The 24,296-nt window shown below is 39.5% G+C and overlaps 1 protein-coding gene, 1 long non-coding RNA gene and 1 pseudogene across 2 annotated transcripts; 1 reads left to right on the plus strand and 2 right to left on the minus strand.

Moving 5' to 3' along the window:
• Positions 1–774: 774 nt before the first annotated feature.
• On the minus strand, positions 775–2,773 carry LOC112177519 (annotated as a pseudogene).
• Positions 2,774–4,654: 1,881 nt separating this feature from the next.
• On the minus strand, positions 4,655–7,159 carry LOC112175775 (subtilisin-like protease). The gene has a single exon (XM_024313520.2). The coding sequence runs from the start codon at positions 7,157–7,159 to the stop codon at positions 4,847–4,849; it is 2,313 nt and encodes a 770-aa protein (XP_024169288.1). The 3' UTR covers positions 4,655–4,846.
• A 519-nt stretch (positions 7,160–7,678) lies between these two features.
• Positions 7,679–8,027, plus strand: LOC121050347. The gene is made up of 2 exons (XR_005802720.1): positions 7,679–7,727; positions 7,864–8,027. It is a non-coding gene; the product is annotated as an uncharacterized LOC121050347 (long non-coding RNA).
• Positions 8,028–24,296: the final 16,269 nt, after the last annotated feature.

Below are 24,296 nucleotides of genomic sequence, written 5' to 3' on the forward strand. Positions count from 1 at the left end.
GGTGGATGACTAACTGAAAATTTCAGCATTCCAACTGGTGCCCACCAACTGTTCGACGAAATGAGGCTGAGAAGGTCTGCTCTGAAATACCCCCATGCTTTTTACAAGGTGAATGTGGATGGTGGTCTGAAGATAAGGGACTGCATCAGAGGACTTAATTGGCAGGTTTATGGTACTGAGCTCATGACAAGCTCACATGGGCTTTCGACATATTATCCTCGATTGGGGCTGGCCTGTTGGATGTTCTTAAGTGCATGAGTGAACCTGAGGAGTGCTCACTGAAGATGGCAAAGACTTCAATTAGTTTCACTGTAAAATGCCGATTCTGACAAAGAGGATCAGGTTTGTAATTTATTGGCAAAGCACTCTTGTTTGTCATGTTTGAAGTGTTTGGATTTAGGAATGATCAAATTTGTTCATTTGAAGCCCTTAATTCTGATATAAATCCTTATGCCATTTATTACCATGCAAAACAGGGATGCCATTAATAAAATAAGGCTTCACCAAAAGAGAGCTCTAGCTATTTGAAAAAATGAACAGAAGTATAGAAAGTCTGAAACTCAACCGGTAAAACCCACCAAACAATCTTCCTTTCTCTACTTCTTTTGACAATATTGATAATTGTTGAAACACCATGCAAAACATGGTTGACCTCAAAGAATCAAATCTTCCTGGACTTCAGTGACAGCATTCGCTTAGCACTTATTTGAGCTTCAACTCTTTGTATTATTCTATCACAGCTTGCGATAATTTACACTGTCCCCTATTTTAATCTCACTGCGGGGTGTTGAAGATCACAGATATGGGGCTAGTAACAGAATGCTGATCAGAGACCCATCTCAGATATCCCTGAACAAGTAGTGCATCCTTCCCTGCACCTTGTAGAGGGTTAAACGCCACCTGGTATGTAATCTTCTGTCCAACCTCTGTAAATGTAAGCTCCTCAGTATCAATGCCTATTGCGATTTTACTTGGTACCCCAACCTCTAACCTGTAAGTTAAGTTAGCTGGGCCAACATTAGTCACCGTCCTTGTGTAAGCTTAAGACTTGGTCACGTTCTCAAATAAAATAGAAAATGAAAGGATAATTTAGCTGCGCTTCTGGTATGGCTCCTACTTGAGAGCATTTCACTGTTTGTTGGGTGATGATCTGTATCTGATCGTCACTGTAATTCAAACCGCATAGATAGGGGATGTAATCCGCTGGTTCTAAGTCAAAGATTAGGCCGCGGTCATCTGCTCTTGAAGGGTTAACATGGCCTGCACCAGTGGCAAAGATGTCAGCTGGACCGAGTGTTTCATCCACAATGGGCTTGACGCCGAGGTTTAGTACTTGAGCAGTTGTCAAAATTGCAGACTTAATGGCAGCTGGTGACCAATCAGGGTGTGAGCTCTTTTGAGCAAAGCTGCAATGCCACTCAGGTGAGGGCGTGACATTGAGGTACCTGAAACCATGTTAAATGTTGCTGTATATTCTGTGCCATTGTCAGGTTTCAAGATTCCTGGGCTCGCCATGCTTGGTCCTCTTGATGTAAATTAGTGACTGCAGGTGCATTTTGATCACCGATGACAGTGCCTTTGAACAAGATTGTGGTTGTAGGTGTTGAGGAGGAGTTTGTACTGTTTATTTATGTAGGCTTTGATGCTCATACCTGCACCTGCAGCATAACTCACATGGGTTGCGGGAAGCACATGACCATCAGCTAAGGTGCTATAGCCATTTGTTTCTTCGTTCATAAGGATCATGGCAGCACCACCTGCTCTTTTGACTTCTTCACCTCTGGCAATTCTTCTAATTTCTCCACTTCTTTCACACAACACCACTTTCCCTTCAACTCCATTAAGGGTTCCTGAATCGCACAGAGCTGTTGAATCATTGCTATATGCACCCGCATAAACAAGAGGTAAGAAATTTGAACTAAATTTTTTTTTCCTGGAATAACGATTCCCCATCATATTCTTTCCCATTTCCAAGTTTTGCTATTGCTCTTATGCTTCTGTCAATAGTGCTTGCTCCGACCGTTAGAATCCATGGGGCTTCAATGGACAATGAACCATAAACCATTTCCTGCTGAGCAGCTGACAAAAACTCCCTTCTGAATTGCTCCAAATGCACCAACTGTGATTCCATCATAATATAAAGCAGCTGAGCCACCACCAAGTGAGAGGGAGAGCACGTCCACTCCATCGGCAACAGCAGTGTCCATAACAGCTAAAATGTCACTTTCAGAACAACCGTGATCATAACAAACTTGGTACATTGCCAAGTAAGCATAAGGTGCCATGCCAGACGCTGTTCCACTTGCCATTCCAAACGCGTTGGCGCATTTCACAAAGTTTCCTCCGGCTGTGCTGGATGTGTGGGTACCATGGCCATCAACATCAATAGGTGGATCTCTATAGTAGTTTGCCCACCTCGGAAACTTCTGGCACCAATAAGCTTGTTATTGCAGAATGTCCCGTTGAAATCACACTTACCTTTCCATTTAGCCGGAGGAGGTGGCACTCCTTCATCGCTGAATGAGGGATGACCTGGTGTTATCCCAGAGTTCAAAACTCCAATAATTACACCTTCACCATAATTAGACCCTTTCCAAAGTCCCAATCCTTCGTATAACCCCAAGAAGTTCGGACTATGGGTGGTGTGCAAAGGCAGAATCCTATCTAGATGAGCGGACATAAACCCATCTTTTGTCTCCATTTCTTTTACTTCCTCTACAGTCAGCTTTGCTGCAATGCCAGTCGCCACATGGTGGTATGCATAAACCATTCGTTGCTTCATCGCCCCGTTTGAGGTTGCAAAATATTTGGGCAAAAATGACTGGTACCAATTCTCCAAATTGTTATGAGATTATGCAAATAGTTCCCTTACAGGCTTTTTTACTCAAACAATGTAAGTTTGCATGCTACTGTTGTCCTCTTGTGCCTTAACTTCGGCTTTCAGTTGTGGCGCTCCCATGCCTTCATCAGTAACTGCTAGTGAGAGAAGGATGAAACTTAAGCCAAGAAGATATATGATCTGCAGGGCTACAAACCTTTTGTTCTCCATCTTTCAGTGTTGAAGAATTTCAAAAAGTGAAGGTAGTTTGTGTTAGTCGACCTTTGAGTATCTATTTATATTAGATAGCAGGAGATGAAGTTGGAATAATGTGGCGTTTAAAGTATCAATATTAATGGCCAGCATTTCTTGTACTGCCGATGATGATTTAAGGTTGTGAAGGTTGCCTTGTTGTGACTTGGACAACAAGGTTCTAAATAGAGTAGAGCATAGGAGTGTAATTCAGGAGAAAGTTTTGGAAGTAATACACATTGACTTTGTAATGCTCGCTAAACCATACAGTTACACCAAAGCAGCTATACACTTTATGTGAAAGTGGTATGGTGTCAACTGGTGGATTTTTTTCCTGGTAGAAGAAACCTGAAAGAATATGAAAGGAATAACAAATGATGTGTGGGCAATAGCTGAACTTCATATTCTCTTGTGTTTGGCAGTATTTATACTTTGCTAGGATAAATTGATAATGTCAAAATATGTGTTCCACTCTTGTACTGCTCCGTTGATGTCGAAAATGAGATTGCAGACGTTAAGAACTTTGCATTTTAATTTATGGACTTGAACTTTCCATTTCCTAGTTAGTACTAAAATCTCTTTCCCATTCACTGAAATCCCCCGTAAATAACCCTGTTTCCCTAAATATGTGTGTGTGAGTGTATTTTCTTTTTCTTTTTGATGAAGGAAACTACTTTCCTCCTATATATGTTCGTTTGATGTATACTTGTAAATCCCATGTGAATTCAACAGTGCTCTGATATGTGAGCTTCCGAAATATGTTTCAAATTTGCAATAGTCTCTGAATGAGCTGGCTTCACAGAACTGATGCTAGTTGATCGGAAGATGCATGATGCTTCTACTTGATATACACATTTGTCTCAAGGGAAGTGTGGCATTTGGTGAATTCAATGTTTAGCCAAGCGGTTAGTATTATTTCAGCAGCACCGCTGGCACTCACCAGCTGTTCGAGGAAATTGGCCTGGAACTGTGCTCTGTGAAATACCCCTATAACTTTCAGAAGGTCAATGTGGATGGTGGTCTTAAGACAAGGGAAAGCATTAGAGATCGACTTAATTGGCACAGTTACTGTGAATGGCGACGGCAGACCAAGCTGATGCTGGTGCATGGTATTGAAGCAGGTTTGTGGTATTGAGTTCACGGCAGCTGCTTGGGCTTTCGACATATCATTCTTGAGACTGGCCAGTTGGATAATGCATAAGTGAACTGCAGGAATGCTCATTGACGATGGCAATGACTTGAATTTGTTAATGTCATTCTGACAAAGATGATCAGGTTTGCACATTTATTAGCAAAACGCTCTTGTTTGTCCTGTTTTCTGTGTTTGTATTGAGGAGTGACCAAATTGGTTCATTTGAAGCCTCTAAGTCTGATATAAACCCTTTTCCTAACAAATATAATCTGTAGGTTGAAATATATTCTCAACAGGAGCTCATGCACGAAGCATTCACATATTAGATACGCAAATACAGATCATATAAAAAGATGCTTCATTTTGTTTGTTTTTTTTTCTTCTTTCAAAACAGAGAACTCATACCTTTCCTTACCCTACTTTAATGACATGAAGAATTTATTTGAATTACTATTAACTCGTAAGCAAATATCAGTTGAACATGACACTATTACGATCGTAACAATAAGAGATGGTTGACCTCACAAAAAATGAACTTTCAGGACTTCAATGACACCATTTGCATGGCAGTTATTCTGAGCTTCCATTCTTTGTATTATTCTATCAAATCTTGTAATTAACTTCTGCTGGCTTCAACTCTGATCTCACTGCTGGGTGTCGAAGATCACAGATATGGGGCTAATAACAGAATGCTGATCAGAGAACCATCTCAAATATCCCTGATAAAATGGTGCATCCTTCCCTGCCCCATCTTCCGGTATAAACTCTGCTAGGTATGTAATTGTCTGGCCAACTTCTGTAAACTTAAGCTGCGAAGGACTCACACTCATGGCGATTTTACCTGGTAACTTAAGATCCAAGTTGTAAGTTGAATTAGCTGGTCCAACATTTGTCACCGTCCTTGTGTAATCTTGAGACTGAGACAAGTCCTGGAATATAATAGAAAATGAAGGATAATTTAGCTGCGCTTCAGGTATGACTCCTACTTCAGAGCACTTCACTGTTTGTTGGGTGATTATCTGTATCTGATCGTCTGTGTAGTTCAAACCGCACAGGTAGGGAATGTAATCCGTTGGTTTTGTGTCGTAGATTAGCCCAGGGTCATCTGCTTTTGGAGGATTAACATGTCCTGCACCAGTGGCAAAGATGTCTGCTGGAGCAAGTGTTTCATCAATAATAGGTTTGCCTCCGAGGTTTACTATGTCAGCGGTTGTCACAATTGCAGACTTGATGGCAGCTGGTGACCAGTCGGGGTGTGAGCTCTTGAGCAAAGCTGCAATGCCACTCAGGTGAGGGCATGACATTGAAGTACCTGAAACCATGTTAAATGTTGCCGTAGATTCTGTGCCATTGTCCACTGAAACAGGCCATGCAGCTAAGATGCTAACACCGGGACCAATGATGTCAGGTTTCAAGATTCCTGTGCTCGCCAGGCTTGGTCCTCTTGATGAAAAGGAAGTGACTGCGGGAGCATTTTGATCACCGATGACAGTGCCTTTGAACAAGATTGTGGCCATAGGTGTTGAGGTGGAGTTTATGTAGGCTTTGATGCTCAAACCTGCAGCATAACTCACATGTGTTGCAGGAAGCACATGAGCATCAGCTAAGGTGCTATAGCCATCAGTGTCTTCGTTCATGAGGATCATGGCAGCACCACCTGCTCTTTTGACTTCTTCTCCTTTGGCAATTCTTCCAATTCCTCCACCTCTTTCACACAGCACCACTTTCCCTTCAACTCCATTAAGGGTTCCTACATCGCACAGAGCTGTTGAATCATTGCTATATGCACCGGCATAAACAAGAGGTAACAAATTTGAACTAAAATTTTTATCCTGGAATAATGATTCCCCATCATATTCCTGCCCATTGCCAAGTTTTGCTGTTGCCTTTATGCTTCTGTCAATGGTGCTTGCTCCGACGGTTAGAATCCATGGCGCTTCATTGGATAAAGAACCATATCCAGGACCCTCATTTCCAGCTGAGCAGCTAACAAAAATTCCTTTCTGAATTGCTCCAAATGCACCGACTGCGATTCCGTCTGCATAGAAAGGAGCTGAGCCACCGCCAAGTGAGAGGGAGAGCACGTCCACTCCATCGGCAATAGCAGTGTCCATGGCAGCTACAATGTCACTTTCAGAACAACCCTGTTCAGAACAAACTTGGTACATTGCCAGGTGAGCATAAGGTGCCATGCCAGAGGCTGTTCCCTTTGCCATTCCAAACACGTTGGCGCCTTTCACAAAATTTCCTCCAGCTGTGCTCGACGTGTGGGTTCCATGGCCTTCAAGGTCAACTGGTGGAGCTCCGGTAGTTTTACCACCCTGGAAACTTCTGGCACCAATAAGCTTGTTGTTGCAGAATGTGCCATTGAAATCACACTTGCCTTTCCATTTAGCCGGAGGAGGTCCCACTCCTTCATCGCTGAATGAGGGATGACCTGGTGTTATTCCAGTATCCAAAACTCCAATAATGATTCCTTCACCATAATTAGACCCTTTCCAAAGTCCCAAATCTTGGTACAACCCCAAGAAGTTCGGACTGTGGGTAGTGTGCAGAGGGAGAATCCTATCCTGATGAGCTGATATAAAACCATCCTTGGTCTCCATTTCTTTTACTTCCTCAGCTGTAAGCTTTGCTGCAAAGCCAGTAGCCACATGGTGGTATGCGTAAACCATTCGTTGGTCCATCACCTCCTTTGAGTTTGTAAAACTTTTGGGCAAAAATGACTTGTACCAACTCTCTAAATGTTCATGAGATTCTGAAAATAGCCTCCTCACCGGCTTTTTCACCCAAACAATGTAAGTTTGCATGCCACTATTTTCCTCTTCTGCCTCGGATTCAGCTTTCGGGTTTAGTATTCCCATGCCTCCATCGGTAATAGCTAGTGATAGGCAAAATATGAGACTCAAGCCAAGAAGATACATGATCTGCAGGGCTACAAACTTTTTGTTCTCCATCTTTTTGATGATGAAGAACTTCAGAAGTGAAATTGGTTTGTGTTAGAAGACCTCTTCGAGTACCTATTTATATTAGTTAGCAGAAGATTGTTGGAAGCTGGAACTAATGTGACGGTTTGAAGCAACAAGATTAACCGCCGGCTTTTCTTGTAGTGCCGATGTGATTCAAGGCTGTGAAGGTTGGCTGATTGTGACTTGGATAACAAGGTTGCCAAATAGGGTTGGGCATAAGAGTCTGAAATTATTGCAGGAGCTAGTTTTGGAATTAATATACAGACTTAGTAACGCTCGCTAAACCTTACAGTTATACCAAAGCGGCGATACACCTTATGTAAAGCTAGCTATGATTCATTTGTCTTGAATCGGAGGCTACTCCTCTGGTATTATATAGTTTATAGTGGGTCAACGTACTTTTATCTTTTTGCCCTCGACTCTTTGTTGAAACCTGATTCTTGTTCCAGGGTGTATCGTTGGTTGACACTAGACAAGTTGGGCATCTATTTGAAGAGGGATGAACTTGAAGATGTTGATGAAGAGGATGAATTTCGCATTGGAGATTGGGAAGAAGGTGAAATCCGTTGATGAAGCTCGAAGAATTTCCATTTTACTTAATTGATTATCACTTCTTTTACTTGAAATTAAAGAAACTGTTTTTTCTTCTCTAATTGTCTGTCCCTTGCATTGTGATTTGTTATGGTGAGCAGATGGAGAACAGAGTCCACAAACAACGAAATATTACATCCACATATGGTGGCATATCATCATCATCAAGTACATACTGCTACGTAGCAAAATTTATTCTATGTACAAAAATTCATGTAATGGTGACAGAAACTTTGACTGTTATCAAAATGAGATTTCTGCTTTTTGCTCCCTTTGACTGTTATCAAAAAGAGTGCTGAAAATCTGTGTATGATCTGTTAATCTTTCAATTGCATATTTGGCTGGATATTCTTATTTGTTCTTGTCTCGGATGACATGGGGTTGCTATATTTTCTTCTTGCTGATTTGTACAGTATAAGGAGCTTGCCTTCGAAATTTATCACTCACTTTACATACTTGTTTACTATGATCAGGTGCTTAGGTGGAATTTGTTCTGTTTAGTGTGTTGTGAAAACTAAACGGTTTAAGTTTGCATCAACATGTTGATTTTGCAATGTTCCAACTTCCAAGTTGTTTTTGGCTACTTCTGTTTAGTGTACTTTTGGAGTACCATGTGGAAACCTTGGGCTACTTCTGAATCTTTACCTATCTGAAATATTGAATTGAGTAAGTTCCTTTTGTCACAGGTGCTGGGGAGTTTTGAAAGTAAAATGAAACTCCAAACCTGAATTATGCTTTCAATGACATTTTCCATGTCCCGTTTCTAAAACATTTTGATGCCTTGTAACATTCACAAACTAAAATTTGAAGAATAAGTTTTCATGTTGAGTTCTTTCGAAAACCAGCTTTGCTTCATAATGTAATATATTCCCAAGAAATTTTATGCGAGGGCATGGACAAATGAGGTTGTTTGTGTTGAGGTTGTGTGGCCCAAATTAAGGTAAAGGAAAAATCTTACATTGCATTATCGCAAGGAATATAAAGTACTTGACCAACTATTATATTGAGGCAATCGGGATAAACCCAAAATCTGTCTTTGTCAATGATGATTAAGTGAGAGCAGTATGTGATGCCACTTTAGACTGGGTTTATGTAGAACCCGTTGCAAAAACATTGTTAATGGACCCAAAAGTTTTGGGTGGAACAAGTTATTCAGGGTGGAATGATGTAAATGTCAAGGGGCAGCTAGGGGTACTACGTGACATGCATAGCATGTGAAAATAAGTCAAATTTTGTCAATGCCTTTTATTTTTCTATTGAAATTCTTCAGTGTCATAGTGTCTCACGTGATTTTTAAGAGCTTCTCCAATTAACGGAATATAAAAATCTGATTTTTAAGAGCTTCTCCAATTGACTTGATTATTTTTTTAATGATCTTTTCGGTTTTCCAACTTACAAAAAAAAAATCGGATCAAGATTTGTGTATTATGTTTGTTATGGAATTGTTCAAAATCATGATTTGGGAGCAATAAAATTTTAGTGAGAAAATAAAAACATGTCATTTTAGCCTAAAAATTGTGTGCTATGGTCTAGTTTTTAAAGGAAACTAGAGGTTACATGGCTCCGAAGTGGGTTCATAAGTCGCAATGCTGATTTGAGATATTAGCATATGCTCTTCCTCTACTCATCTTGAATTCAACTGTTTTAGTTGTAGAAGAATAAATGCATAACTGATAAGGTAAAATGATGAAATCAAAAGTGCAGAGGCACACTGATTTGAGGTGTAACAGTCATGAGGTGAACCTGCATATTTACTGTTTCTCCCATTAGCCAAGCATGTAATGACACGTGTATTAATTACTAAAAAATAAAAATAAAAAACATGAGGTGAACTTGCATATTTACCCTTTCTCCCATTAGCCAAACATGTAATGACACGTGAATTAATTACTAAAAAATAAAAAATAAAAAAAGCTTAGCTATAGCTTTTTAGTTACCTCCCGTCATTCACTATTATTCTCATTCATCCATTCACTCATTCATCTACCAAACCTGTAATTCTCCACCTAACCCTGTAACTTCTCAAATATAAGCTCTCAGGCCGGTGACTGGAGGCCGCACGATAGGTAACTCTAATGAAAAAGCTTGAAGTAGACGTAATTTTCTCAAGTCACATGATCATTGCTTACTTTGGACGAACATCAAAGCACAAGCAACTGGAGTTAATTGAAATTTTGCGTTCATTAAGAACAGGGAAATGCCAAGGCCAACACCTAGAGTTGTGGATAAAGGAAGAGAGACACTTGGGCAATTAGGCCAACGCCTAAAGGAAATGCATTGAGTTTGTTGGTGCATAGAAGAAGGGTTTGGAGCAATTAGGAGGACATCGATCTCTCAGACCCGATATCAAATGGGAATCATGGGATTGAGGTGGATAGCGTGAGTAGTTAATAGCAAAATCAATTGAATTGTTTTTTTTTTTTTTTTGAAATATGGTCAGTACTGCCCTCAAATCTTGACCATTAATGAAAACTTAGAATACATGGGGGGGGGGGGGGGGACATGATACCTAAACCCCAAATCACAAGAAGCAAAAAGAGAACAACCCGAGATAATAACGAGAGTTTCTACATAAAATATGTATTCTAACAAGCACCAATTAGCGAAGAGTGCATCATTGGCTACTCTATGTACTTTACAAAGGTGGTGACATACCGGAAAGATTTTGCTCACTTGGAGCCATAATTTACTGTTACTATCAGCTTTCCCACTATGTTGCCACCGAAAAATAATTTCGGTGACACTAAGTTTCATCCTGCCACTAGGAGGCTGCGACAATTTGATAAAGCAAGGAACTCACCGCCTAACCAGAGCAGACAAGGCACACAAGGTGTGCAGTCCGGGACAGAGCCCACGTTGCCCTACCCAAAAGTGGTAGGGACCACATCGTATTAAAAGGAAATAATAATAAAACATAACAGAAAAATAAATTGGGTCAAAAGTCAAAGCCCAAACCAACAGTAGGGTCAAGGCCCAGACCCATAGCCCATCAGACCCAAATTTGAGAATCCGGGTGCAGAGATCACGACGACGCCATCCAACTCGCGCTTCCCAAACTGTCTCACCACCACCAGCGGCGACACCATTACCAACTTGCCGCCTGCTAGCCTTGTAGTCTTTCCCCAGATGAGCCCCAAACCACCCAAATCGGATCGGGTCTAACCGATCCGATCTAAGCCCAGTGATTTGCAGCGATGCCACCGCCCGGTCACCACCCTCAGGCAATCTCCGATCCTGCAACACCTCCTCAAAACACCTACCATGCCTTACACGTTCCTCCCTAAGGCAAGACGACACCGACCCCAACTTCCAGCCATTAACCCGTCGCTGCCCATCACCGTTAATTCCTCCAAGCGCTCTGGACAGCAGCATCGCGCTCCCGCAACCTTCTCTCAGACCGAGCCAAACACCACCGGACACATTGTCCTTTCTAGTCTGTCCGACGACGCCACCACGAGGGCGAGCCGTCGGACTGGACAGCCACTCTTGCTGGACGATCAGATGCACTTCCTAGGGTTTGAGAGAGTATACAAAGACATTATTAATGTGTTTGTATTATTGAAGAGCCTCGTTATCAATTCGAGTTCAATTGAAATTTTTTTTATTTGTATTAAATATGTAAGTGTGTAATAGTAGTGAGGAAGGGGGTGAATATGCCCCAAGAATTGTTCAAATGAAATTAGGCCTTAAAAAATAATAAATAAATAAATAAATTCTAATTGGCAAGCACTCAAGAAGACAATCCTATAAAAGAGAACAAATAATTCCGTTATTAAACCTATTTTATTGATGTCAAGGTAGCATGGTTAAAAATTAAACAACATGCAACAGCAACAAGTGCTGATGAATCAACCAAATTGATTAATAACTGCTGCAGCCACACTAGCAACATCTGCCACATCTTTATTCAATTTAGTCAGAGGATGAGAGCTTCTGCCTGCAAAGTTTCTTTCGCATCCATTAGCCTCATTCACAGCGTCATTCATGCCATCCAATGCAAACATACGTCTTCTTACATTGATTGCCTCATAGGCTTCTGGTACATCACCTTTTAAAACTGCGTTGTACCTGTCAGCACAATCTATTAAGCCTTTGTCTCTCGGGCTTTGCTTAAGCAATTGGTTGATTTGGTTCAGAGTCGTCGTGGACTTTGCCTTGACCACATCGACCATTATGATAGCCAAGCCATATATGTCTGCTTGGGCGCTCCGAGGGTCGGATTTGAGAGACGAGAGACACACCGGAGGGTTTGGTGTTTTTTGACATGTTTGGGCAATGATATTTGCTTCGGTTCGTAAAATTGCAGTTTGAATGAAAAATATGAGCACTGCCGCTAAGCACATCAAATTCTTCATTTTTAGGACGAAGGATTGATAATTTGGTGGATGCTTGATGATATGGAGAACTATTTGTGGGATGAATCTCTCTGCATATAAACAGGGGAGAGAAATTAATCTAAGAGATTCAAGACCATATGTTTTTAAGGAAAACATCAATTTATTATTTCATTCTTTTAAATGCTAATAAATCAACCACAATTAAATGAGCTTTCTTCTTTTCTCTTGTAATGTACCCTATTCATACAATGTTTCTTGTCTGTGTATGTCTCCAACATTAAAGATCACTTAACTGTTAATTGTTACGTGTCATTCCAATCCAAATCTTCAATGCATTCGCTTTCTAGTTACTAAACTAGTATCTGTATAAGCTTGAAAAGATGGTGCTCTACTTACTAGACCTCTCTCAATTTTCAACTATTTAATGACATATGTATTTTTATGTAAAAAGACTAATAAAGACAATAAACTAATAAGGAAAATATTTTCTTTCTTTGCAAAGATTTATAATAATGGAAACACATTTACAGTACTTTAATTGTTCATTTCTATTTTAGTTCTTATTTCATATTTATCATTTTATTTATTTATAGAAGCTTTTAAAAAAAGAAAAAAAATCAAGAGAAAATGCATTCAAAATTACTTGACGAATTAAAAAAAAACTATGATACAAAGGTCTTTCTCTTGAGGATCATGAAACGGGGGATAAAGAGCCCACATGTAAACTAACCAAATAAGTTTGTGAAGTGACATATAAGACAAAAATAAATAATAATAGAGAACAAATTTAATATTCAGCATGCAACCATAAACCATAAAAACTAAGCTTTGAAAATCCATAATTAAGCATGAAATAGTAAGCTTGAAAAACCCCTTATAAATTTATGTTAATGTTAAAGGAAAAACATATTGTGTGCCTTCGTCAAAGTGATTGACGGAGAGGGAATCAAACAATTACCGATTAACATCAATCAGCATGGATTACGAACCAATCAGTATTTAATGTCATCATTGTAATTGTTCTTTCCATTGTAATTTTCTCCCTATATAAAGGGGTTATGAAATGAAATGAGTAGACCAATTCCAATTGTCATTTTTACTTTAACACGTTATCAGCACGCTCAGAGCCAATAGCCAAGAAAAATCAATTTATTTTATTTATTTATTTCTTCTTCCTGATGAAAAAAAAAAAAAAAAAAAAACCCCAAACCCAAGAAGAGAAAAAAAAAAAAAACCCTTTCTCTTCCTCTTCTTCTGTGCCGCCAACGATTCAAAAAAAAAAAACAAAAACAAACAAACAAACAAACAAATCTTGCCCAGATCGGCCCCCCCTTCCTTCAGCGTTGCCGTCTGCAAGCTGCCACACCCGAGCAGCCCAGCATCCTTCACCGGCCGAGCAGCCCCAGCATCCTTGCGGCCCACTGCCTAGCCCAGGTCACCACCCGCCTGCGCGCACAGACCGGCCTCACCTCCCTGCAGCCCCGCCGCGACCGGACACCAGCGCCTGCTGCCTTTCCAGATCGATCCGGACACCAGCTCGCATCAGTCCACCGTCGTAGCACCTAGATCGGAATCGTCCGCTCCCCACTGTCGCAGCACCCACATCGACGACGACATAGCAGCTCACTCGTCCCCCGTCCTCATTAGCCCACACGGGCCTCAGCCTCCCTGCAAAACATCCATCGCTGCAGACCAGTAGGGAAGAAGAAGACACGAAGAAAAAAAGGGAAAAAGAAAGAGAAATAAGAGAAAAAAAAAAAAACCTGTGACCCAGCCCAGAAAAGAAAAACTGCGGCCCAAGAAAAATATATATAGAAACCAGGCCCAAAGTAAAGACTCGGCCCAAAAAAAAAAATAAAAAAAATATATATATATATATATATAGCTGGCTCTACGACCCAGAAAAGCAAAACTGCTGCCCAAACAAAAAAAAAAGCAAAAGGCCCAGAAAAAAAAAAAAAACAAAAACAGAAATAAAAAAGAAACTCTGCCCAAAGTAAAGGGGCCAGCCCAAAGAGCAGACCCGGCCCAGACTAAAAAAAAAAACTCCAACCCACTGCTGAAAAAAAAAAAAAAAAAAAACATCGCTACGCACGCCTGCATCAACACGCGCGTGCGCTAGAATTGTTTTATCTTCTCGAAATCAAGTATGTTTTCTTTATTTTGTTTTTATGATTTTTAATCAAGCATGTGAATTTTATTTATGTTTTCTATTTTTAAGCATGCTTTATACTTTATTGTTTATGCTTTTATTATATATTTTGTTATTAAGCATGTTTAATTAGATAATTTTGATTGTTTTAAGCATGCGTTATTATTTATGTTTTATATAATTATATTTAAGCATGATTTATAATTATGTTTAAGCATGCTTTATATTTTCTTGCTTATGTTTTTATTATGCAATTGTGAGCATGTTTTGTGAATTTTATTTACTCTTATATAATTATTCCTAAGCATGCCTTTATATTATGCTATTGTTTATATTTTATTTTACGCATGATATATTATTGCTATTATTATATGTAGCATATATTTTGTTGTATATTTGTGCAATTTGAGCATGTCATGTAGTTTATTTTTATATATGCTATGTTTTATTTATTATTAAATGTGTTATAGTTATTTTTGTAATACAACATATAAAATTCCATTTTGCCATGATAATGAAAATTCATGCGCATTATACACACACTTACTGTGATAAAGTATTTTCACATAGCATCGAAAAAAATGTGACCATTACGAATCTTGGTCTTGAAATCTAATTCATACGTTTGGAAAATAATTCACGTGGATGTCTTTATGACTGTGTAATTTATTTCTTCTCTCTTGTTTATGTAGATGGCTGATCCAACTCGACCTGAGTTTGACATCTTGGACTCAGACGGACTTGAGTACCACCGTTGGGTTTCCGATATGGAAACTACATTTGTGGCAAAAGACTACACTACCACCATTACTGATCCCAAAGATGATGAACTATCTAATTAATAAGGTGAAAGCAGATGCCTTAATTTTTCTGAGGCGACATATTGATCCTAGCCTACGCTGGGAGTATCTTCAGTTGAAGACACCCAAAGCATTGTGGGATGCCCTTAAAGGACGTTTTGGGAACATTCAGGGTACTTTGCTCCCCGGACTGGCTGTTCAGTGGAATGGAATCCGCTTGCTTGACTATAAAAAGGTCAATGACTTCAACAAGGACATGTTGCGCTTAAAGGCACGTCTCAATTTATGTGGAAGGGAAATCACAGAAGATGATATGATCTACAAGACTCTTACCACCTTTCCTAATTCAGCTTTTATACTAGCGAACCAGTATCAGTTGGATTATGACAACAACAAAAATCACAACCTTCAATAAGTTGATAAGCCTACTGCAAGTGGCTGAGAGACAAAATAAGATTCCCTTGAATAACAATGTCAGGCCCACTGGGACAAAGAAAATTCCCGAGACTAATTATGGAAAAATGAAAGGTGGAAATAACTCCAATGCTAGGGGGTTTAGACGTGCTGATCCCTACCCACGTGGCAACAATGCACCACGTGGAAAGGGACATGGGGATCATGGAAACAAGATGCCAAAGGAAAGAGTTGACAATGAACCATGCTATAGGTGTGGATTCATTGGGCATTGGTACAAGAACTGCCAAGCAAACAACAGAGTAGCAGCCAATTACAAGAGGTATAGAGAGTCTAAAGAACAAGTGGCTCACTATATGGAAGAAGGTGATACGCTAAAAACAAGCGCTCAACTTAACCCTGCAAGATGTAGTCGTTAGCAATATAGAGTAAGCAGGGATCGTTCAAGCCGGGGATTGAGGGTAACTTTATAATTCACACAAAATAAAACAAAACCAAACTAACTAAAGCACAAAACAAATAACAAAACTGAAACTAAACAAAAACAAAAACGTCAAACACTAGAAAAGAGAGAAAAAGATGGCAGGAAACAGAAGGGGATAGAAAGGTGTGTTGCAATCCTAAGTTGAAACAATATTTTGGGGTTTTTATGTTCCTACGAAAATAAAAGAGAAAACAAAAAGAAAATAATTTTAATTTTTGGTTTTGAGAAAAACAAGATGGAGAACATGTTAGAGACTTGGAAATCCACCACCAATTACTTTCGAACAATGTTAAGTTAACCTAGATTCAATTACTAAGGTGTGAACAGAAACCAACCAAGAAACAAGTCGGAGCAGATCATGTCCCTATTAATGTTTCCCTAATTACTTAGTCTACGTGAACGCACAATAGCTAAGCCTATCAAACATGCAATCAAGGTATAGAACGCTATCCTATCAACAACACATATAGTGTCAACACATTTGAAGCATTAGGATCTCATGGAAACGATTGATTTTAGAGTTGCAGTCTAGTGTGGAACGCCTACCTAGCATGCTCTTCTAGTTGTTTAAAACATCAACTTTTGTTCAAAGCCTTGCATACTCGTGGATTAGAAAACAAAACGATTAGGTGAATTATTTTCTAAACCTAGCTCCAATTACATGCATAAATCCTATGTTCGCGACCATAAAACATACACATGCAAAAGTTTTCAATCAATCAGAGATAAACAACCAATCCACACCACAGCTCAAGAAAATAAGTTTAAACAAACATATGTTCTACATAATTGGGGCTTCAAACCTCGCCCCTAACAAAAATAACTAGCCACACATCATCTTAAATTCAACAATTAAAAACATGAGTATTTGATTACAAGAGGATAAAAACCGTAAAGGGCAGAGTATGAGAGCCACGAATTCACTTTTAGGCAGCCTTAGATGCAGGCAATCCTTCAAGATAGGTCACGGCAGGAGCTTGATGGAGATGGATGATGATGTGCCCGGTTTTCCTTCTTGAAGACTTGGGAATTTTAGACTTTGTGTGCTAGGGTTTGGGAGCAGAAGAGGAACTGTAGGATGGTGTCTCTCAACGTGTTATACTGCTCTATATATATAGAATACGCAGCCCTAGTTTCCTTTCCCAATTCTGCTTTGAAAGCCTCTCCTAATTGCTTGAGGATCACTCTACTTGGTGCATAATGAAATGATTTTCAAGTCTTAATAATCTTCCCAAAATCTTGAGGAATCATTCTAGGACTCTCCTTCATGTTTGCAGCAGCAATAACCTTCCAAAAATGCACCCAAAATTCGTCCACAAAAGATTTCTGCCAAACAGTCCTGTTTCGACTAGGTTTCGATTTCTTACTCTGAAGCTTCATTCTTGGACAAGGAACGATTTCGTCTTGACAGGTTTCTGGATGGTTCTTGACTCCCACGTGCTCTATGACATCATATCATCTAGAATGATCAATAACCTTCTGGAAAACTCCAATAAAATGGCCGGAAAAGATCTCCCAAAAAGCTTCGTGAAAAGCTGACAGTTTCTGCCTTATCGGGAAGCATACTTCGACTTTGATTTCCTACTGCCTCGTTGACACTTCTGACCAGTTATTTGGCTGCAGTTGAAGTATAACATCATTTCTTCAAGGATCTGGTCCTTTATTCAAAGGTGCGTCTGAAAGGGTGCATGAATTGCTCCTCAATACCGTACCCAGAAAGCTGATTCTGAAACTGCAGTTTTCGGCTTTGCAGCAACTGTTTTGCACAATGAATTCCGTGGACTTCCCTTGTAATTTCTGGCCAGATGGTTGATCAAACTTGGTCCTCTGCATCAGTACTTCATTATCCATGGCTCCATTGCTCCCTTTAAGCTTCTATTTCTCTTGAATCACTCCACGAACTACCTAAAAAGAAAACAAAGTTAAAACTGACTTTTTAAAGGAATTAACTAAGAAAAGTGTAAGGGATTTCACACTATATTCGTCGCATTTATGCTCCTATCAGAAGGAGGTCATGACCTAGACGTCAACCTTACAGTTGCAGACTCCAATGGCAAAGAGGAACTTGCTAAGTCAATGGATGCTCTCAATCTTGACTGATCTGCTTTATTCATTTTATTTTCCAAAAACAGTTGTGAAGGCATAATGCCTCATTCTTAATTAGACTATTACTTGGTCTTAAAGTTTATTTCAATAATGGTTTGATGAATTAGAACATGACCTTGATTTGATTATCGTTGGCTCATTAATAAATTTCGAATTTTATTCTGAAGCACTGAATTTATTCAAATTTATTTCTATACACATATTTACATGGTTCGAAATAGCACTATAAAGATGTAAAGCAATACATCTAGAAAAAAGAAAAATTATTAGAATGAAAAGAATATCATTCTACGCAAATAGAAATACTCTAAAGAATATGAGTTATATATATTTTCTAAATACCTCCCATTTATTTGTAGGAATGAATGGAGGAGAACTTGAGTGCTTAGATGTTAGTGGAACTACCCACATAATATTAAGACATAGGCAATTATTCATTGAACTAATAGCCTATAATTCCTCTCTAACTACGATGATTGGATTATCACAACTAATAAAGTGGCGAGGAACTGCCAAATTTTTGCTGCCTAATGGCGCAACATTTCAAGTCACAAATGCTCTATATGCACCAAGAGCTAATCGAACCTTGTTAATGTTTCAAAGAAATTTGTGCCAACGGTTATCATGTAAAAACACACCTTGAGAATGGAAATGAATACCTTGATATTACATCTAATGACTGTGGAAGGAAACACATCTTAGAGAAACTTATGAGTCAATTTAGTGGACTGTACCTCACTACGATTCGGATCATTGAATCCTATATTGTCACCAACAATGAAATGTGGGACACTGACTCATACAGGCTTTTGCATGACCGGCTATGGCACCGAGGTCGTGACATGATGATCCTTATTTTTCAAGAACTCACAAGGACATCCTGTCTTTCGAGTGAAAAATGGGAGAAAAATCCGCCACATTGCAAGGTGTCGGTTCTAGTATTGATCAAATGCAGTCATTGCCTTCTGAAGTACCAGAAGCACTACCTCCCTCCCATTATGCCTCATTGACTATTTCAAAGGTACATCACTCGTTTTGCAAAGCCTGCTCTTTAGCAAAAACAGGATCGAGACCTTCCTATGCTAAAGATACAAAACAAAACATTCAATTCTTACAAATGATACAAAGAGATGTCTGTGGATCTATCCATCCAGAATGCGGACCATTCAAGTACTTTATGGTTCTGGTGGATGCTTCGACAATCTGGTCACATGTCATTTTATTATCCACAAGAAATGCTGCAATACTCCTAGCACAGATTATACATTTAAGGGCCCACCACCCTGATCACCCTATCAAGTCTATAAGGCTTGATAATGCTGGAGAGTTTATATCAAAAGGATTTGATGATTATTGCATATCTATTTGGATCGATGTAGATCATCCTATACCCCATGTGCATACACAAAATGGTCTCGCAGAAGCCACCATCATAAGGCAACAGATGGTGGCTAGGGCATTGGTTATGCGCACCAACCTGCCTATATCTGCATGGGGTTATGCAATATTGCACGCAACTTTACTTATTCGTTTAAGACCCCAGCTAGCGAACCATTTTCTGTGTACCAGTTGGTAACTGGATATGAGCCTGACACTTCACACTTACGCATATTTGGTTGAGTAGTATATGTGCCTATTGCGCCCCCACAGCGCACCAAAATGGGTCCTCAGAGACGATTAAAGTATTTATGTTGGATACGAATCCCCAACAATTATCAGCTATTTGGAAACCTTGACAGGCGATCTATTTACCGCTAAATTTGCGGATTGTCACTTTGATGAGACAGTCTTCCCGTCGTTAGGGGGAGATAGGAAAAAGGATTTTCCAAGGGAACGACATGAATTGTCGTGGTTTGTCCCCACTCTGTCTCATCTTGATCCCCGCACTTCATAAAGTGAAAGTGAAGTGAAAAGAATAATCGATCTTCAGAACGTAGCAGATTCGATGCCTGATGCGTTTACTGATATCGTAAAAGTGACGAGATGACATATACCAGCTGCAAATGTGCCTGCAAGGTTAGAAGTCCCCAACAAGCGGCACGGTGCCGCAGATAGAGGCACTGCAACCGCACTTAGTGGAGGTGTGGTTGAGGCCATGGCTCCCCAAGGAAGAGGGGGAGGTCACTTGGTTCGATTGACACTCACCAAGGAAGAAGAGGGTGAGTAAGGCATAAACCAATCATCATTGTATAGAATCCCTCTCATGAGATTGTCTCTGATAATAGTTATGTCCATGAATTAATACTGGAGGACGCTCCGATGTTTGAAATGATTCCAGAGAACAAAGAAATCTCAAAGGATTAGGAGAGTACGTATGTGTTGATAGAAAGATCGTCCATACACATTGATGATATATACTGTTGCTCAAGGAATCATAGAGTACGATGATATCGAACCACGCTCTGTTGAAAAATTTCAACAAAGAGCAAATTGGCCTAAATGAAAAGAATCAATCCAGGTAGAATTAGATTCTCTGACAAAGAGACAGGTATTTGGTCAGGTAGTGCTAACCCCACCAAGTGTAAAGCCTGTAGGACATAAATGAGTCTTTGTCAGAAAGCGTAATGAGAAGAATGAAGTCCTGAGGTACAAGGCTCGCCTTGTGGCGCAAGGTTTCTCACAACGCCCTAGAATTGACTACGAGGAGACGTACTCTCCCGTAATGGACGTTATAACGTTCCGCTACTTAGTTAGCTTAGTAATTTCCGAAGGACTGGAAATGCAGCTTATGGATGTGGTTACTGCATATCACTATGGGGATCTAGATTCAGAGATATATATGAAAAGTGCCTAATGGCCTTACATTACCCATGTCAAGTGACTCTAAACCACATAGTGCGTTTGCAATTAAGTTGAAACGCTCACTTTACGGATTGAAACAATCCAGACGGATGTGGTATACCCGTCTAAGTGACTACTTGATTGGGAAGGGATATAAGAACGATGAATTATGCCCCTGCGTATTCATAAAGAAAACAAGTTCCGGATTTGCAAATTGTAGTAGCATATGTCATAACTGGTACTCTTGATGAAATAAGAGAAACCGCGAGCTACTTGAAATCTGAATTTGAGATGAAGGATCTTGGGAAAACTCGATTCTATCTAGGCCTTAAACTAGAACACCGAGTTTGTGGAATATTAATCCACCAGTCTGCATATGTCCAAAAGTCAGGCGATATAACATGGACAAAGCACATCCTGCTAGCACTCCCATGATCGGTCGAAGTTTGGATGCAAGGAAAGATCCATTTTGTCCAAAGGAAGATGACGAACAAGTGTTGGGAGCTGAAATTCCCTATCTAAGTGCAATAGGCGCATCATTGTACTTAGTCCAATTTACTCGACCAGACATTGCATTCTCAGTGAACTTGTTAGCTAGATTTAGCTCAGCGCCAACGCAACGTCACTGAAATGGTATCACGAACATTTTCGATACCTAAAAGGAACCATTGACTTGGGACTGTTCTTTCCCTACAGAGAGACAAGAAGGACCGCAGATGGAACTGCAATCCCTAAAGGAAATGTTGATGGCGAAAGCGTTCTATTATTATTATTCTTATAAAACAATGAAGTTGCTTGATTTTTATAAGATCTTGTTCACTTAACTTCTGTTTGGAATTGATAATTAGGCTACTATGGTCTAAAATTAAAAAAATTAGGTATCGTATTTCCTTCTGCTTGATTGGTATTGCACTTTTTTTGTTTTGACTGTGTTAAGCAAGATTTTATGTAGATTGAAGTGGATAGCCAAGTTGGTGGACGATAATGGAAGAATCCAGTGCTCTTAAAGTGAAATGAATAGGGAGACTGACCACTCTTGCAATTTTGCTTAATTGCTAGGCCAAGAAGCTTTCAGAGTATTCTGTTGGATAGAAGTGCTTCTTTTGGATAATAGAAAAGTTATTAACCAGTACATTTCTAAAAAGTGGTGCTTTTACATTTGTTGCTATTGAAATTTGCTTCACTTTGTTTTATATGCTCTCAAGGCCACAAATATGTGTGTGTGTGTGTGTGAGTGCATCTGTAATCAAAGATTTCAGATTGTAAGGAGTTTTGTTGGCAGAGGGTTATAACCCGACTAGAGACATCTGAAGCAAGTCAGCAACACTATAGTTCAGTACTGAAAAATGAAAGCGCTGCATATTAGTTTGGTTTCTTTTCAGGGCTTGTAACAGAGAGCAGATTAGTCATTCGAGTTGTGCAATTAACTTGGTAACACTTGAGCCTTCCACCATTTACTTTGATCTTTTACATCCTAATATTGTTGAGCCTCTGTGGTTTTTGGCTGTCTTTTTTATTGGTACTTCTTTTAAGTGCAGGACTGATGTTTTCTCTCTAATAGATCTATGGGATGTGTTGGATGTAAAGTGTTTCATATTTCTCAGCTACAGCTGAAGATTAAGTTCTCTGTTATGAACATGAATGCACATATGTTCTGACTTCTGAATTTACTGGCTTCTTAGATTTTTGAACGTGCAAATGTAGTATGTTGCGGAATTGTATGCTTGTCTTTTTATATGCATTTGGAAAGTTCCATTGCCTTGGTTGACATTTTTATGCTATGCCATTTAGTTTTAGAAGGCTTGTATTGATATCTCTTAATTTCTGTGTTTGGCTGAATACTTAGTGTTTACAGCTTCTGTTATCTTTGTATTGTATATCAAACTTATATAGCATGAGTTAAATTTGAATATAAGTTGGTAGATATAGGCCGCTTGATTAATAATCTTGCATTCATCGACATGTACAAATCTGTGGTTTGTTCTTGAGGTTTCATTTTTCAATATGTTAATCTGATCAGTAAATAATATGAAATTTTCTTGTCAGAGAGTTCAACTCACAAAGTTCCCGAGGGGGTTGATCCTGCTGAAAATGTAAGATCTGGAGTTTGTAGAGAAGTAAGAGAGAGAAAGAGAGTGAAGAAGATGAAGAATAGTGACTGATATTGAAAAAGTAGTACACGGGATTCTTACATAGCCTTTATATAGAATTAGGCTTAACAAATTCTGTTTTACTCTAACAAACTGCTAATTAGTTATAGTAACTAATTCTTGATAACCAGTCTTATCATCACACGTGTCAGCCTTAGTAGCCACATCTGTTGCCTTGCTTACTCGTAAGACTTGTGAACCTTGACCATCTTGACAATCACTATAATCCTTACATCCCCCCTCAAACTGATGCAGGGAACCAAGCATCAGGTTGGAGCAGAGATATTTGAATTGAGGAGAATCAAGTCCTTTTGTCAAGATATCTGCTAGCTGTTGCAAGGAAGGAACAAACTGAAGAGCTAGCTCACCTCTGGCCACTTTTTCCCTAGTGAAATGCACATCCACTTCCACATGCTTGACCTTGGAATTATGAATTGGATTCGAAGCAAGGGCCAAGGCTGAAACATTGTCACAGTGTAATGTAGGAGCAGAAGGTAACTTGACATGAAGATCATTCAACAAATGTCGCAGCCAAAGAACTTCTGAAGCAGTGTCAGCCATAGCTCTGTACTCGGCCTCTGTTGAAGACCTTGAGACTGAAGTTTGCTTGCGTGAGCTCCAAGAGATTGGACAGTTACCAAGAAATATGACAAATCCTGTTGTGCTCCTTCTATCATTAGGGTCACCAGCCCAATCCGAGTCTGTATAGGCTCTTAACTCCAATGGTGCAGCTCTAAAAGTAATACCATAGTTCAGAGTACCTTTGATGTACCTTAGAATGCGCTTGACTGCCAGAAAATGTACTTTAGTTGGATTTTGCATAAATTGGCACACAGAATTGACACTATATGCAATGTCAGGTCTGGTGAAAGTTAGATACTGTAAGCATCCTACAATACTCCTGTACGTTTTGACATCTTTAAATGGAGCTCCCTCATCTTTGAGCAACTTGGAATAAGGTAAGCATGGAGTGATGCTGGCATTACAATCAGTCATTCCAGCTTTATCAAGAATATCCTTTGCATACTTAGCTTGCGAAATGAATAAACCTCCATCTAGTAAATAGGTAATCTGTAATCCCAAGAAGTAATGTAATAGTCCCAAATCCTTCATTTCAAATTCCTTCTTAAGAGCATCTTTAACATACTGAATTGCAGAAGCACTATTGCCTGTAAGTATAATATCATCTACATATAGGAGTAGATATACCTGAGAGGGACCAGAACTCTTAATGAATAAAGAGGGGTCTGCAATAGAACACTTGAAACCCAACTGAGGTAAGAAAGAGGTGAATCTTTCATTCCACGCTC

This window comes from Rosa chinensis, chromosome 7 (genome assembly GCF_002994745.2).
Source record: "Rosa chinensis cultivar Old Blush chromosome 7, RchiOBHm-V2, whole genome shotgun sequence".
NCBI lineage: Eukaryota > Viridiplantae > Streptophyta > Magnoliopsida > Rosales > Rosaceae > Rosa > Rosa chinensis.